The sequence below is a fragment of the Mus musculus genome, chromosome 18 (assembly GCF_000001635.26).
Source record: "Mus musculus strain C57BL/6J chromosome 18, GRCm38.p6 C57BL/6J".
In the NCBI taxonomy this organism is placed as follows: Eukaryota; Metazoa; Chordata; class Mammalia; order Rodentia; family Muridae; genus Mus; species Mus musculus.
The window spans coordinates 56,706,911-56,724,113 of NC_000084.6; the positions used below are offsets into that span (position 1 = coordinate 56,706,911).

Genomic DNA, 17,203 nt, shown 5'->3' on the forward strand with positions numbered 1-17,203 from the left:
GGCCAGATTTTGCCCCAAATTAACCGGGGTGACGAAGCAAAAACCTTGTCTCAGGATCAAAACATCCATCTAGGGACCAGTTCTGTCGTGGGGTAGGCTGGGGTGGGGGGGGGGGCTTTTTAAAACAAAACAAAGGTCATTTCAATCATCACAAGTCTAGACTTCCATGAATCTTATTTTAACGAACCACGACGAGAGTTTATCTCATTAGGTCAAGTCATTGGTGGGCTGTTTCTGATTTTACAAAAACGCACACCAAGAAAACGGACCAGGGACCGCCCATCCGCGTTCATAGCCAATGATTAATAAAATAAAATAAAATCAATGTTGCTTTTTTTTTCTTAATAAACAATCTGTTGGCTTCCACACAACTAGGTGCCCCCGCGGACCGTTTTCCTTCCTAGAGAAAGACACGGGCACGCACTTGGGATCAGCAAGCTGCGAGCTGGGACCGCAGGCACCCATTTAGGCCAGGCTTCGGGGTGAGGCTCGGGCGACCGCGGACGCCCGTGGCCGCTCCCGTTTACTTTTGAATTTCCCCGAACGGCGGGCACAGGAGGCGGCGCGGACCCGCCCCGGAAGCCTTCGGCTCTTTCCCGCCATTCGCAGGCCCGGCCCTTCCAAGGGGTCCGCACGGGGTTCCACGAGAGGCGGCAGGCGCTGGGTTCCGGGCTAAGGACCGAGCAGCGCTCGGGGCGCCCCTCCCCGCCACGCCCAGCTCGGGGCTCGAGGCCGACGGTTGCCCGAGGGTCAGATTTTGAATTTCCAGGCCGGGCCCGCCCCTCCCCAAGCCGCAGGGGCGCGCCGGCCGCTCGCCATTGGTTCGGCGGCGGTCACGTGGGGGCTCCGCCATGTTGCGGAGCGCGGCCCGTGCCACCTCCGCCCCCCGCGCCTCGCCTCCTGCCCGCCTCTCGCCGCCCTCCTCCTCGGCCCGCCCGCCGCTCTGAGCAGCCCGAGAGGAAACAAAGTGCTGCGGGCGGGAGACTCGCGTCCGCCGCGCACAGCCGTCTGCGTCTCCCGGCTGCCCTGGCCTCTTCCCGCGCGCGTCTGCGAGTGTGCGTGTACACTCACAAAGGGCGTCTGGCGGGCGATCGCGGCCCTCCCGCTTCGCTCTTTGTGCGGTAGCCCCGCCGCCACCGCCAGCCCAGGTCCGCTCGATCCTCACCGGCCTGTGGTTTGTACCTTCGGTCCCGCCGCCCGCCATGGCGACCGCGACCCCCGTGCAGCAGCAGCGGGCGGGCAGCCGCGCCAGCGCCCCCGCCACGCCGCTCAGCCCCACGCGCCTGTCGCGCCTGCAGGAGAAAGAGGAGCTGCGGGAGCTCAACGACCGCCTGGCTGTGTACATCGATAAGGTGCGCAGCCTGGAGACGGAGAACAGCGCGCTGCAGCTGCAGGTGACCGAGCGCGAGGAGGTGCGCGGCCGCGAGCTCACCGGCCTCAAGGCTCTCTACGAGACCGAGCTGGCCGACGCACGCCGCGCTCTGGACGACACGGCCCGCGAGCGCGCCAAGCTCCAGATCGAGCTGGGCAAGTTCAAGGCCGAGCACGACCAGCTGCTGCTCAAGTGAGTACCGGCTCGATTGTCACGCCGAGAGGCTTCGGGACGCCATGGGGCGCTGTGCGCCCGGGAGGGACCGCACAGGCCAGGTGCCTCGGCCTTCCGAAGGGGACTGGGCCCCTATGTCTTGAAAGCAGAGTGGGGAATCTAGCGATTTAGAACTGAACAGGGGTGCCTTGGAAGGTGGTCGAGTTGTAGTGACGGTGGGGTCGTGGCGATCATTTCTAGGTGACTGGATCTGGGACTTGACCTCGGACCCCAGATTTCCCCCATCTGCAGGCCCCGGGTACGGGGAGCTGATGCTCTTGCGCGCGCTCGAGTGCGCGCCCGTGTTTCCGGCTGGTGGGAGACAAAGCATCTGGTGGGTTTGCTCGGCCGGGGCGGCTGGGCTGGGTGGACTCGCCAACGGCCCGAAGAATGAATGAGTTCTAGGCGGGCGGAGGAAGGGGAGGGACCGGCCCAGAGCGTCCACGGCTCCCGGGGGTGGGTCTTGCTTTGGCGCGCTCAGTCTTGGCCCTGTGACATTTTTGCCTGCGATCTGCGCCGGTCTTCCCCGTGCGGGAAGGGCGGGGACTGAGCTGCACGCCTTTGGCCCAGGGCTAGTTGGGTTTCCTCTCTGGGGAGTTTCCTTTACACTAGAATGTCCTCTGGTGGCGTCCCGGTCCTTGGGTGTTCTGTGCACCAGATTCCTTAAACTGGGCTTTCGTAGGCCATGACTGTCGTCCTTTGGGTCCCTGATCGTTCACCCTGCAGGCGGTAGCGCTCTCTTCTTCGATTTAGCCTTCCTATAAAGTAGTCCTTTAACTAGAAACCGTGCTAAGGACCCCGCATACCTGCGGTCTGTGGTACAGTCAGCAGGCCACGGAAGGTCAAAGGGTTTGAGTATGAGATGTGTTGACTTGGGGAGAGCTTGTAATCCTAATGGGAGCTGAGTTTTCAGCCCAGGGTACGCCTTTGCTGTCCTTTTCCTTGATTTTCTGATGGGTAATATGTGTAACTCGGTGTGTGCAACAAGTTCTGGTGTCACGCTTTTAGAGAGTTGCTAAGTTTCAGTTTGGGATTCAGTCTTCGCCACAGCCAGCATATTTTGGGGGTTGGTATCTGATTCAGACTGCCCTGGGTTTCTTTCCGTATATCCGAACCCTATTTCCCTGTCTCCCTTTCTTAGGATTGTGTATACTACCTTGTCAGATATTTAAAGATCGGTAAGAGTGTCTGTTTCCCTTTTGCTTTTGAGACAAGAAGTCACTTTCTTCACCAAGTTGTCTGAACCTCTTGACCTAAAGTTGATACTCCCGCAGCAACCAGGAATCACAGGCTTGCCCACCCATTTTTAAAGTATATGGGTGTTTTGCCCCATATATGTCTGCACCACGTGTATTCCTGGTGCCCACAGCTGCCAGAAGAGGGCGTAGAATCCTCTAGAACTAGAGCTATAGACGTGAGCCACCACGTGGGTGCTGGGAATGGACCCTGGGCGCACTGGGAGAGCATTCCGTGCTGAGGAGCTCTCTCCAGCCCTGTTTGTGTTTTGAGACAGTCTGTCTCACTAGGTAGCACTGGCTAGCTTGGCGCTCTCCGTAGACCATGCTGGTCAGTCCCCAAATCAGAGATCCAACTGCCTCTGCCTCCTAACTGGAATTGAGGCTCGTGCTGGAGCCAAGGCCCAGTTGTCTGTCCTTGCGTGTATAACCTTCCATTTCTGTTTCTGGATTCAGCAACATTTGGGGTCATCTTTTGAAGTGACAGTTCACTGATACTGGCATCTCTGGCATCTCTTCCACTTTTTTTTTTTTTTTTTTTTTGGTTTTTCGAGACTGGGTTTCTCTGTATAGCCCTGGCTGTCCTGGAACTCACTTTGCAGACCAGATTGGCTTCGAACTCAGAAATCTGCCTGCCTCTGCCTCCCGAGTGCACGCCCGGCTCCACTTTTTTTTAAAGACAGGATCTCAACAATGTAGTCCTGGCTGGCCTGGAACTCCCAGATATCTGTCTGCTTTTTTTTTTTTTTTTTTTTTTTTTTTTATATTTATTTATTTATTTATTTATTTATTATATGTAAATACTGTAGCTGTCTTCAGACACTCCAGAAGAGGGAGTCAGATCTCATTACAGATGGTTGTGAGCCACCATGTGGTTGCTGGGATTTGAACTCCGGACCTTCAGAAGAGCAGTCGGGTGCTCTTACCCACTGAGCCATCTCACCAGCCCTCTGTCTGCTTTTTATAGTGCTGGGATTATAGGTGCACCTTACCCTCAGGTGGTGGCAGCCACTGAGGTGCTGGCCTTTAATCTCTGCATTTGGGAGGCAAAAAGGGAGGCAGATTTCTGAGTTCCAAGATAGCCTGGTCTACAGAGTGAGTTCCAGGACAGTCAGGGCTACACAGAGAAACCCTGTTAAAGTCATGCCTCACCTTTTTTTCTCTTACTGCATTTCTTTAAATCTTAGGTGCCTTTGCTTGTAAAACCTGGCCATCATTATGTGTATTTGTAGAAAGAAAACAAAAGGAAAACAAAATTAGGGCCAGCCCTTGTCTTGGACCCATTGGCAATTTCCGAGACATTAAAATGTTACACAGATCAAGCGTCTGGTATGGGCCAGTTACTGCTTCACGGTTGAGGTCACAGATTAAATAAATAAATAAACAAACCAATGTCCTAGTTTTAGGGTGAGGTAGGGGAAACCGTATAGCAAGCAAACAAAAACTGTCTTTTGTGTGGTCTGAGGCACTTTGATGCTAGGGCTCTGATCTTTCTAGAAGCTAAACCATTAATGGTTTTCTACACAGCAGCAATACTGCCACCTGGCTGACAGTAGCTGTAGTCGTAAACGTTATGGATCAATCACCTCTTAGCTTAAATAGGATTAAAAACTGAAAAAGATGACACAGGATTATTGATGAATTGCAGAGCATATGGTATAGTTTGGGTGATAAAACAGTGTAAGGGAATAAAGGTGAGCAGCAGGGGAGGAGCACTGTCAGGTGTGTGGGAAGCATGACACTTGAGGCTCCTGAAGAGACCAACTGCCATCGTGAGCTTATCATCTTCTAGATTTCTGTTGTCGTGTGTACTTGAAGTGTCAGGATCAGGTGGATTCCCTTTTTTTTTGAGACAGGGTTCTCTGTTAACAGTGCTGGTTGGTCTGGAACTTCCATTTGTAGACACAGAACCTCCTGCCTCTGCCTCTGCCTCCCAAGTTCTGGGATTAAAGGCGTGTACCACCACAATTTTCTCAAAATTTCTCAAAACATGCCAGTGTTTATTTGGATCCTGGCATGTCTTTGACATTTATGTTCCTAAATTGTTCATTTTTCTTGCTGATTGAAAAAACAAATTACCTTCATAACTGCAAACCTTCAAAGGTATTTAATCATCAGTCTGTTATAAAAATCTTTCTTACTTTGAACTCTGCTCTTTTTTTTTTTCTTTTTTTAATAGACAAGGTCTCATTCTATCTGCCTGTCCTGATACAGAGCCTGCCCCTGACTCCTGAGGGCTGGAATTAAAGGTGTATGTCACCACATCTGTTTTTAAGGTGTCTTGTATGCTGATTAAATTGGATTGTGTTCCAGTTTTGTCTAGATCATATATTTTCCTTTGGTTTTGTTGAGAACTCTGTTGGATAACATCTTTTCAGTAACTTAAGTGGAAAGGACAGCAGGAAATTGTCTGGGTAGCTGGGAATAACTGTCTCATATTTGATTAATAGTTGGTTGGGCAAGGTTATTTTAACATTTTGTCTTGGTCCAAGAGAGTGCCATTTTGTCCCTCTGTCTTCTAGCATTTATTGCTGTCTGTCTGTCTGTCATTCTCTCTCTTTCTCTCACTCTTCTTTCTTTCTCTCTTTCTCTCCCTCTCTCCTTTTTTAGGTTTTTTGATACAGAGTTTCTCTGTGTAGCCCTGGCTGTCCTGGAACTCACTCTGTAGACCAGGCTGGTCTCGAACTCAGAAATCTGCCTGCCTCTGCCTCCTAAGTGCTGGGACTAAAGGCGTGCGCCACCCCTGCTGGGTGATATACGGTCTCTTTGACAGCTCTTTGTGCTTTCTCTTGCTGTGATATGGCACTGACCAGAAACAACTTGGGGAGAGGAGGATTTATTTCTCCTCCAGGTTTAATTCCATCATGGGGGGAAGCGAGTCAGGAACTCAGGAACTCCGTCAGGAGCGGAGGAACACTGTTGGAGAGTCCCGCTTCCCAGGTAGGTCTGTCTTAGGTTTGTGTCAAGTTGACAGAAGCTAGCCGGCACAGTCTCCTCTGGTCCATCCTAGAAAACTTTTGGAAATTTTGTTGCAGGTTTCTGAAGTTGCTGACTGATGGTGTGAGATACAGTTTCCTGAGCCCCTGCCCTTCAATCTCAGGCCTTTTGATTCTAGGCTTGGTTTTCTAGTGATGTGGTTTTTTTGGGAAATAGGTCACCTTAGCCTTTCCTCACTCCATTTTTTCTCTTGTCTTTCCCCAGACCTTTTTGCACACACCAGATACTATAAAGTTAAGGACAGGCCTTTTTAATTTTTACTGGAAAATTACCTCAAATTCTTTTCAGATTAGATAATGACCTTAATTTGATTGTAATTTATATAGCCTTGGCTGGTCTGGAGTTCACTGTGCAGAACAGGCTGCCTGGCCTTGAATTTACAGAGTCTGCCTCTCAAATGCTTGGATCACAGGTTTGCACCATCACACCCACCCTGTTCATCAGTTTGGGATTTGTGGGTAGGAGTTGTGGATGTGCATTCTCTGGATAGTACGTGAAGGTCAGAGGTCAGATCTGTGGGCTCAGTGTTTCCTACCCACCTTTCCACCAGTTCTGAAGATCCACTGGGGGTTGCCAGGCTTGCCACCAAGCTCCATCTCGACAGCCCAGCAGTCACTTTCCTGTTTGAAATAGGTTGCCACTATGTCATGTCAACTGGCCTCAGACAGAGATCGACTGGCCTGGGCCTCCCAAACACTGGGGTTAAAGGCTTGTGCCACTACGCCGGTGCATACCATCTTTATTAGTGTCCGGTGAGAGGGCTAGTGACTATCCCATCATCTTTTAAATAAGTTACTTTTGAATGATAAAGGAAGTATAATTTGGAAAATGAAAAGGAAGGATTGTTTTATTGTTGGTTTGAGTCCATATGGCCCTTGGACTTGTTTAAAAATCTGTACGTTTTTTACTTTGAGCCAATGTTTATGGAGTAATTACTATTGAGGCAGACTATATTATGGAAACAGTTGTAGTATAGTTTTTTTTTTTTTCCTGTTTTTAATCATCTTTTAGAGCCAGGCAGTGGTGGTTCATGCTATTGATTCTAGAACTTCACAGGCAGAGGCAGGTGAATCTCTGAGTTTGAGACCAGCCTGGTCTACAGAAAGAGTTACAGGACAGCCAGAGCTAAACAGAGAAACCCTGCCTTGAAACCCCACCTTTTTGGCTCCTTAGTGTTCCTTAGACGAGAGAATTTGCTGGTCCTGGTGTTGTGGGCACCTGTAATGCCTACACTTGGGAAGCTGAGACTGGAAGCGTTAATGGTTGAGGTCAGCCTGAGTTACAGAGACTGTCTTAGGGTTTCTATGCTGTAAAGAAACACCATGACCGCCGGGCGTGGTGGCGCACGCCTTTAATCCCAGCACTTGGGAGGCAGAGGCAGGTGGATTTCTGAGTTCGAGGCCAGCATGGTCTAAAAAATGAGTTCCAGGACAGCCAGGGCTACACAGAGAAACCCTGTCTCGAAAAACCAACCAACCAACCAAACAAACAAACAAAAAGACCCCCCAAAAAACATAACAAGAACCAAGAAACACCATGACCACAGCGACTCTTAAAAAGGAAAGCAGTTAGTTGGGGCTGGCTTACAGTTCAAAGGTTTAGTCTACTGTCACCGTGGTGGCACAGGCAGCTGTGGTGCTGAAGGAGCTCAGAGTCAACATCTGGATCAGCAGGCAGCAGGGAGAGAGTGACCCTGGGCCTGGTTGGGCTTCTGAAACTCCAAAGCACACACTTCGTCCAACAAAGCCACCCCTACTTTCTCTAAAGAAAAAGACTTCCCCTCCCAATAGTGCTACTCCCTATGAGCCTATGGGGGCATTTTCATTCAAACCACCATAGAGACCTTATCTCAAAAAGACTCCAAATCATCAAACAAGCAAAAACAAAAACAAAACAAAAAAACCCCCGACACCTCACCAAACCAAACTCAGAAGCATTCATGCTGGACTCTGCTAACTGCTTACATCCTGTTGAAACCTGGGACCTCAGGCAGGCTTCTTTTGAATTCAGCACAACTCGGACAAGTCTTTAACACATGAGCCTTTGGCTGAACCTTTCAAACTGATGGGAAAGTCCAGGAAACAGGCCAGAGGAGCTAGACTGTCGAGCCCCTTCCTCTCAATGCTTGCAAAGGAAGGCAGGAAGTAAGCTACCTGCTGGAATTGTTTGTGCAGGTGCAGCACAGTGCAAGCCGTTTTTCCTCTCTGAAGTCGCTGGTTTGGTGTGTTTGTTGGTTTGTTTAGCTACTACCTCTGATAAGCCTAAGTTAAAGGTTTGCAGCATGCACACATGATCTGAGCCTCAGCTGCTAGCCGGTGACAGAATAGAGGATAGATAACCTCATTGTTTCTAGGATCCAAAGATAGCTACCAATCAGTTTTCTTTTAGTGTACTTGCATGACAAAGGTATTGGGAACTTAAATATTTTTAGGATTGATGAAGCCACCAGCAAGTAAAAGGACTTACTGCTCAAGTCTGGTGACCCAAGTTCAGTTCTGGAAACTGAGTTGGAGAGGTCCAACTCCTGAGACCTGTCTTCTGGCTTCTACACAGACTGGCACATGAGCATCTGTGAGCACACACACATGATAAAGATAGAAATTATACAAAACGGAAAAGAGACAACAAACACTTAGGTAGAAAATAAAAAGTACCTGTCTGTCCCTTAGAAGTAAGAGCTCAGAGATGGTAAGGTGGCTCACACTAATTAGTAATCTTTGTGCTTCAGCTGAGAGGCAGGAGGATCACTTGAGTTCAGAGATGGCCGGCCTGGGTTGCAGAGTGAGAACTTGTCCCAGGAAGACAGAACCCAGCCAGTGATATGGCTCCGCAGGTGAAGGCGCTCAGTTCCTGTCTGGTCCCCAGGGCCCATGGCAGGAGAGGCCGACTCCAGCTGTCCTCTGATTTTACCTCCCTCTTCCTTCTACCTCATAAAACATGCTAAAATGGAGAAAATGTTAAAGTGCTGAGGAATTGTGTTTGTCATTAATAAAAAAGGAGTTTATGATATAGGCAGGTAGTTTTTGTTACACAGTCTTTTATTGCCATTTTAGATTGCAGTAAGTGTGTTCAGTGCCATGAGTTAGCACATTTTACAGATATGATAGGAACCTACCTGTACTGGCCCTGTGGACTGCCGTGATCAAAGAAAAAAAACTTCACTGACAGAAAGCTAGCCAGTTTCTCAGGCCAGAGAGTGCTACAAACATTCAGGAGCCTCTGGCACACCGTATCAGGTTACTAGTAAATAAATGTTGCATAATTTGCTAGCTAAGCATTAGCCACTGGGTAAAGGCAGGGCAGTTTTACACGGATATTTGGTCCTAGCAGCAGCAGCAAAGTTTCTGGAAGCTGACTGTAGCTCTTGGCCTTCTTACGCTATTGTTTATGGTGCCTCCGTCTACACTGGAGTCAGAGTCTAATCGTGTTAGCATTTGTGATTGAGCCTCAGTCCTAGGCTCTCCTCGTCTAACCTGCTTGCTCCATCCTTTAAGCGTGTTCTGTTTGTGTTGTTTTTCGCTTCCTTTGGATCTGTTGGTAGAGTTAGAAGCAGGGGGCTTCTGCAGTGAGACGAGGCATCTGCCCTGATCAGCTCATTCTGTGGATAAAGGCATCTGGAGGAGGGCTTGGGTTTCCTGCCGTGCTGGACAGAAAGCTGGCAGTTAACTTCCCTCTGTTCTGTTCTGGTTGTTCCTGAACTAGAAGCTTTACTGATCCCATCCGTTCTGTGAGCTGTGGTAACCCTGCGCTGGCGGATGAGGGGTGAGGCTCTGGGGTCACTCAGATGAATGAATGGTGGAGATGCTGTGGTGATTGCTCTGTCTAACAGTGCTCTGGCCTTTTACATACTGTCTCATTCCGTCATAGCAGTGCCGATCTAAATGGCTTTTGGATTTCCTGACAGACAGGAAGCAGTCTCACAGAGCAAAATATTTGGACTAGAAATCTTACACAGGACAGATGACTTTCAGGGTGGTAGGGTGCTGTGTTTGGCAGTGGTACCAACTGTGGTTTTCTTGGTGCTGATAGTGTTCAAGGAGGTAATTTTGGATTTTGTCAGGAGGGTGCAGTAATTTAGAGGGTGTTTGAAATACTGAGGGTGTCACTTGCTGGTAAGTAGGTGAAGATGGGGCTGGAGAGGTGGCTCAGTGGTTAAGAGGGCGTTTTTGCTCCTTTAGAGGACTCAGCGCCCCTCTCAGTACCAACGCTGGTGGCGTACAACCAGGCAATGGTAGCTCATGATCCAGGAAACCCAACAGCTAGCCTTCATAGGCACTCTCACTCACACACACAGACGCACACGCAATTAAGAACAAAATACATCTATTAAATACCTTAAAATTAAAAATATTTTCATATGTATGGGTGTTTTGCCTGCATTAATGTATCTGTGCACCACATACCAGAAGAGGATGCCGGCTCTCCAAGACCTAGAGGTATAGACTGTTGGAGCTGCCACGTGGGTCTGGGGATTGACCCGGGGTCCTTTAGAAGAGCAGCCAGTGCTCTTAACCACTGAGCCATTGCTCGATTCCCAAATAAAATAAATATATTGTTTTCTTAAGAAATGGGTGAGAGTAAATTGTAAATTTTTGAATCTTTCGTACAAAGCTGCCTTCCTACTCAATGAGTTAGTAATTTAGAAGAAATCAATACCTCTCTCAACCTTTAATGCCCATGGCTGAACTGTGCTTCCATTTTGTGTTCAGCACTCACCGGAACAGACGCGGTGTTAAGTCTTGGGTTGCAGCAGGTGCTGGGGACAGAGTAGGACACTGTCCCCGATATGTTGCTTACAGTCTGGAATGGGAGCCAGAGAGCTAGTGTTAAAGTGTGGTGATGTCAGGCAGCAAGTGCTGGGGCAGCCGCTCACTGGAGCGCTAAAGGAGTGCACTGTCACCCAAGGCTCCTTAGGAGTCAGGAGAGAACTGGAAAGACCCCCTCGGGACCGGGGAGGCACTGATGTGGAAACTAGGTATTGGCTGGTAAAGGGGAATCTCCCTTCTCAATGGGAACAATTAGTATGCAGCTCCCCTGAGAACCAGAAATCCATGTAACTAGAGTGCGTAACTGGGAAGCTGAGGATTGCATGTTAGTCCTGAGGAGTGACACAGATCTTGCTGTATCATAGACATAAACAGACAAGAACAGCAGTAGGCCATTGGAAGGAATGAAAGCAACCCTAGGCCAGCAGTTTTTAGGAAGGAGAGGAGGTGGGTGTGAGACCCTGTGTGGGCGTGCACGAGGAGCCAGGGCTGACGCAGGGTGGCCGGGAAGGCTCTTTTGAAGGACCCTGCTCTGGGCAGTCATGAGTTAGTGCTGTATGGACTTGGAGGTGGAGATGTCTGTTGGCAGTGTAGAAGGTGGGAAAGACTCCGTGCACGTGATCTCTAATAGTCAGAGAAAAGGAGTTAGTTAGGTTGGAGAAGCCTAGAAAGTGTTGTCTTAGTGCCTGCGAGATGGTTTGTATTGCAGGGAGAGCCTGGTGTTAGTGAGGTGCAGTGGATGGAGTAAAGGACACAGGTCATGGTTTAAGCCACAAGAATGTTGACGGTGAAGGGAGGACGTCTTTACCTTTGCTGTGCTGGCCCTTGAGGCAGAGCTCTGTATACAATGGGACAGCTGGGCAACTGTTGTGTAGGTGTGTGTGTGTGTTTGTGTGTGTGTGTGTGTGTGTATGTATGTGTATGTGTGTACTCATGTCTGCATGAGTAGAGACCAAAGAAAAAGCCTTGAGGTGGCCTGCGCCATCACTCTGTTCCTTATTCCTTTGAGACACTGACTGAACCTGGCTAGGCAGTGGCTAGCAATGCGCAGTGATCCCTCACGCTGTCCGCCCCACCTCCACAGCACTGTGGTTACAGGCGTGTGCGGCAGGTGTGTGCTGCTGTCTGAACTCTGCACACTAAGCACTCTCACCCTCAGCCGTGGGCCATGGCTCCAGCCCTCAGGAGACTTTGCATGTGTGTCTCTGCCTGGTACTTTCAGAAGCCAGAAGAGGGTGTTAGGTTCTTCAGGTTGTAGATAGTTGTGAACTGCTGTGTGTGGTTGCTGGCGCTGATCGTGAGTCCTGGAAGAAGCAGTAAGCATACTTGAAATGAATGGTCTAGAGCAAATTAGGACATGTTGCTGACCTCTGAAAGGCTTTTCTCTCTGTGGACTGACCTATAGTGTGTCTCCTCTGGAGTTTGAGTCTGTCTTCTCAGATACATATTTGCCTTTCTCAGCCCCTTTACTTGCAGCAAGCAGGGCTACTCATTTTGGGTTTTCTTTGGGTTTCTTCACCTTTGGTAGTTTTTGCTCACCTCAGTTCAATGTTGATCAGCTTAGGGACACCTTCCCTGACTGCTGACTCAGACTTTTGTGACAGGACACGTGTGACTGTCCAGGTGTGCATGAGTACAGTTCAGGGCTTGTGATGGGACGACCGCCTTCATTCCTGTCTTTATAGCCTAGAGTAAAGGGCGTTACGGACTGGCTGCCGAACATTCTGCTGTTCCCAGCATCCCTTCTGTCCTTAGATGTTGGCAGGTCCACTTAGATCATTAGACTTAGGTATTTAAAATAGTCCTTGTGCTGTGTTGGAAATGCAACATGTTAGTCCATGTGACTAGTAGATAGAGAAATGATTTTATTATATATTAGTAAGTACATAGTTGGTTCTCTACACCCAAATGAATTCAACTGAAAATACTGAAAATACACAAAAATCGCATTTATACTAAACATGTAAGGACTCCTGTACTAATTTACCAAATATAGCAGGACAGCTGTTTCATGAGATTTGCATTGTCCTAGTGTTACAGCTAATCTAGAGGTGATTTAAAGTATAGAAGAGGATATGTTATATGTGTTATATATAAAACCTATATAAACCTATATAATATACACCCATATGTATCTATAACCTAGTACTTTGTAGAAGGAAGTTACTGGTTTTGGTCATCCGTGTAAAAGGGGTCCTAGAACCAATCCTTTATTAATACCAAGGAGAGAGATGCTCTGTGGTTCAGTTTCGTCTTAGTATTTTCCTAGTTTTAATGTGATTTGTTGGGATTGGCTTGTTTCTTACTGGACAATTTGTGCTCCCTTCAGTGACCTTAGCAGCTCTGACCGTGCCCAGCATGGTGTACTCTTTGAGTGTGTCAGAGGAGGCCCTTCTCATGGGAATAGAGTTCACAAGATTAAGATTCTTCTGGGTATTTTGTATATTATATGCATTTTAATAGCAGGAAAGTTGATTAGTTTTTCTCATGAGAAGCACGTGGCTCAGGTTCACACAGTATTGAAAGTGATCAGTAACCCGGAGTGGAGTGAACTCGTCATGGGGAACTTGAGCCTATTGTGAGATCTGATTGTTTGGTTTTAGGAAAGCAGATGTGTTTATTTTGAGAACCTGGTCTTTGTCTCTAGTTAGCCTTGAACTCGGAGCAGGTCTACAGGGTCAGTGATCATGGGCCTGGAGGTTATTTTATAGGCACTTTCAAGTCTTAAGCTCCATGTTTACTTTATCTGTGAGTCTGGACTATGTGTTGATAATCAAGCCAAGTAGATTCTGAGCTCTGATTCAGAGTAAGTCCCCAGAACGTTTGCTGTGTGAGTGAGTGAATATGCCTGTGTGTGGAGGGCAGCTGCCTCCATGCAGCTGTTGAGAGCCACCTTATGGTGGATTAGAACAGGACCAGAGGCTGCTAGGACAGACTGGCTCCATTCTCTAGGCAGAATGCCCCTGATCCCGGCGGTTTCACGCTGCCTTGCTACCTTCTAAAACCAGCATTCAGCAGGCAGAGGGGACTTCTGAGTTCAAGGCCAGTCAGGGCTACAGAGAGAAACCCTGCAAAACAACAATGAAAAGTACTTGTTTGTGATGATTAGGAATAATGGTTTTTGGGGTTTTTTTTTTGTTTGTTTGTTTTGTTTTGTTTTGTTTTTCAAGACAGGGTTTCTCTGTGTAGCCCTGGCTGTCCTGGAACTCACTTTGTAGACCAGTCTGGCCTCGAACTCAGAAATCCGCCTGCCTCTGCCTCTGCCTCCCGAGTGCAGGGGTCAAAGGCATGCGCCACCACGCCCAGCTAAGAATAATGGTTTTATAGAGAATGATTTGTATTGTGGCTACCAAATGAAAGTTAAATGTTTACCTTTTATCCCGCAGAATTGATCTGAGTGCCAATGGTCCTATAATGATCTTATTTCTCACTAGCAAACTTAGCAATTTTATTGAACACAAAATTTTTGACTTTGTCCACGTTAATTCAGTACAGTATTATAATAATCTTAGGCAGATTTCATGTACATTTAGTTTTTAGATATTTACATGGGGCTGGAGAGATGGCTCAGCAGTTAAGAACACACTGCCTGCTCTTCCAAAGGTTCTGAGTTCAATTCCCAGCACCCACACTCTCACAGCCGTCTACAATGGGGTCTGATGCCCTCATCTGGCATGCAGGTATACATGCAGATAGAGCACTCATACATTAAATAAAGAAAAGTAAATCTTAAAAAAGTTAACATTACACTTTTTTTCAGAGGTTGTTCTGCCGACCCAGACATCTATAATGCAGTTCTCTCACTGCTTACCCGTTTGTAGTTGTTTTCGAGATGGGGTTTCATGTGCAGCTGTGGCAGTACCTGGACTTGCTTCCTGCAGTCGGCTGACCCGTGGCAGTCTGCTGAGTCTGCTTGAGCCCATCCCGACTTTAAGATAAGGTTACTAGTTTAAGCTGGTCTTGAGCTTGCCACCCTCCTGCCTCATTCTCTTGGACATATAATTAATGTTATATGTGTGTGTGTGTGTTTGTTTGCATGCATGTAGAAGCCAGAGGTTTCAGCATCCTAACTCAGAACTTGTCCCTGATTGAGACTGGGTCTCACTGGGATCTGAAGCTTGCTAAGTAGGCTAGGCTAGCTGACTAGTGAGCCCCACAGATCTTGTCCCCAGTACAAGTTAGAAGTAACTCATTAGCTCCTTAATATAATTTTTATACATTATCCTTTTGGATGTGAAAAATCAAATAACTAACACAAAAGTACTTAGGAAAGTAAAAATTAAGACACTTGTGTAAAAGGATCCGAACCCAAGCATTTTTCTAGATCTTCGTTTACACACACACACACACACACACACACACACACACACGAGATTCTCTACCCTCGGTGGTCTAAGTGTGGGCTTATAGGTGAGGGCCACTCATCCCTGTGCTTATTATGATTTAAGTATTTGTTCCTAGATTTTGGCCTGTTGATTTTGTTTCATACAAAATCTTAGTTCTCCTTTTAATTGGCCTGTCTAATTTTTTTCAATTGTTTATTGTTATGGTTGGGTATGGCTAAGCTTACTTGTGATCCCAGCATTTAAGAGATGGAGGCAGAAGAATGAGTTCAATGCCAGATATATGGTGTGTGTGTGTGTGTGTGTGTGTGTATGTGTATCTCCATATATATGGTTAAAAGCTTGACTGTACTCAAAGTATAAAGTGTCAAGCAATCAATATATAAGGCTGGGTGATGGTGGCGCGTGCTTTAATCCCAGCACTTAGGAGGCAGAGGCAGAGGCAGGTGAATCTCTTAAATTCGAGGGCGGCATGGTCTACAGAGCGAGTTCCAGGACAGCCATGGCTACACAGAGAAACCTGTCTTTGAAAAAAGCAAAAACAAAAACCAAAACATAAATACATACATATGTGCATGCATACAGTCAAGAAACCATAGAGGAACATGTTTCCTGACATGATAGGCTTACACAATAGTTCATTTTCAGATGGCTATTGTCAGATACTAAGTATTCAATGATTTTTCCGAAGATCTTCATTGAAATTTTCTTTTGTGGATGGTCTCACCTATTAGTTCTGGCCAGCCTGGAATTCATTTGCTATCTTAGACTTGACTGGCTTCTGTCTCCCAAATGCTAGGATTAAAGATGTGTGCCACCATGCCCAGCTCCACTGAACATTTATTTCGAGTAAGGGCGTGGAGCCAGTGGTGATACACCCTGTTTCATAAACCCTGTTTCAGAGCCCAGCACATCTGGCGCTAAAGCCAGGGTGTAAATGGTGATCTGAAACCAAGTCAAGGCTAAACTGCTCATCGCACGCCCTGAGCGCACCCACACGTACAGAGGTCACTGCATTGCTGTAGAGGTAGCAGTCTGTAGAGTAGCAATTGGCTCCTCCCTGTATAGTGGCCTTATGGTAGCATGCATCCATGTTTTCTGTGATAACACTGTGGCCCGAGAAGGAGGAGTGGAGCCATGTGTGAACACAGAAAAGGGAAGCACATGGAGTTTGGAAAGTACTGAGTGACCACTTGTACTTAGTGTTTTTACTCTTTCAGGCCCTGGGGAGTGGGTGTGTCCCTGGCAGTGGTAGTTGTGTTAGGAAAGGACAACTACACCCTGTCACAGAGTCTGCTATAGAATGTGAATGGACAATTGCCAGCTGATTATTTCTTTAACAGGTTAGATGTATTTAATTGCTTAATGTTTCTGGTAACACTCAAGCTTTCTTTTTTTTTTTTTTTTTAAGATTTATTTATTTATTATATATAAGTTACGCTGTAGCTGTCTTCAGACACTCCAGGAGATGGAGTCAGATATTGTTACAGATGGTTGTGAGCCACCATGTGGTTGCTGGGAATTGAACTCAGGACCTTTGGAAGAGCAGTCGGTGCTCTTAACCGCTGAGCCATTACTCCAGCCCCAACACTCAAGCTTTCTTGAAAGGAAAGCTAACTTTGGGGGTGGAAGTTCTTTATCAGGATAGAATGCCAACTACATTTTATAAAAGCTATTTTATTAGCTCTTGGATGCAGTTGGGGTTTTGGTTCTTGTGTGAAGTATCTGAAAAAAATGTTTTATGACTTGTTTTCAGTAGTGTGCATATTTGTAGCATTAGATTCATGTTCTGAATTTAATTGAAAACATTATGATCTATCTAGAATTAGAAGTTGAGTTAGGCTGATCAATAGCACCGTAAAGGTCTCCAGCCAAGGAAGTCAGAGAGATATGCACTGTAGCACCTTGAGGGCTGCTTTCAGTAACGCTCCTGTCTAAGTTGGTCTCTTCTTTGACAGTATCAGATGTCATACTGCTTAAGTGATACAATGTGTTTCAGAACTCCAGCCTGCAGTTTCTGTACTTTGACCACATGCTGATAATACTTGGACTGTCCATGTTATGTTTCATGAATGAGAAATAAGAAAACAATTAGAAACCTACGACAAGATCATGTTCAGATTGTTAACTCACAGACTGAATGGCCTCCTATGCCCTTGGCACTGGCCACTAGTCTGACATAAAACTCACTGGCTGACGCTTATCTGGAGATGTGTGTAATCTTAAGAATGTTTCATGATTCATCGACATTGGCAGGATGAGAGGGTGGAGATTTGG

The 17,203-nt window shown here is 47.2% G+C and overlaps 1 protein-coding gene across 1 annotated transcript in view; it reads left to right on the top strand.

The window, feature by feature from the left end:
* The first annotated feature begins 902 nt into the window (after positions 1 to 902).
* Lmnb1 (lamin B1) overlaps positions 903 to 17,203 on the top strand; it is a 45,612-nt gene continuing 29,311 nt past the window's right edge. The window contains exon 1 of the mRNA NM_010721.2: positions 903 to 1,564. Within this exon, the coding sequence (NP_034851.2) occupies positions 1,203 to 1,564 (362 nt within the window). The 5' untranslated portion in view covers positions 903 to 1,202. The remainder of the gene's footprint in view (positions 1,565 to 17,203) is intronic.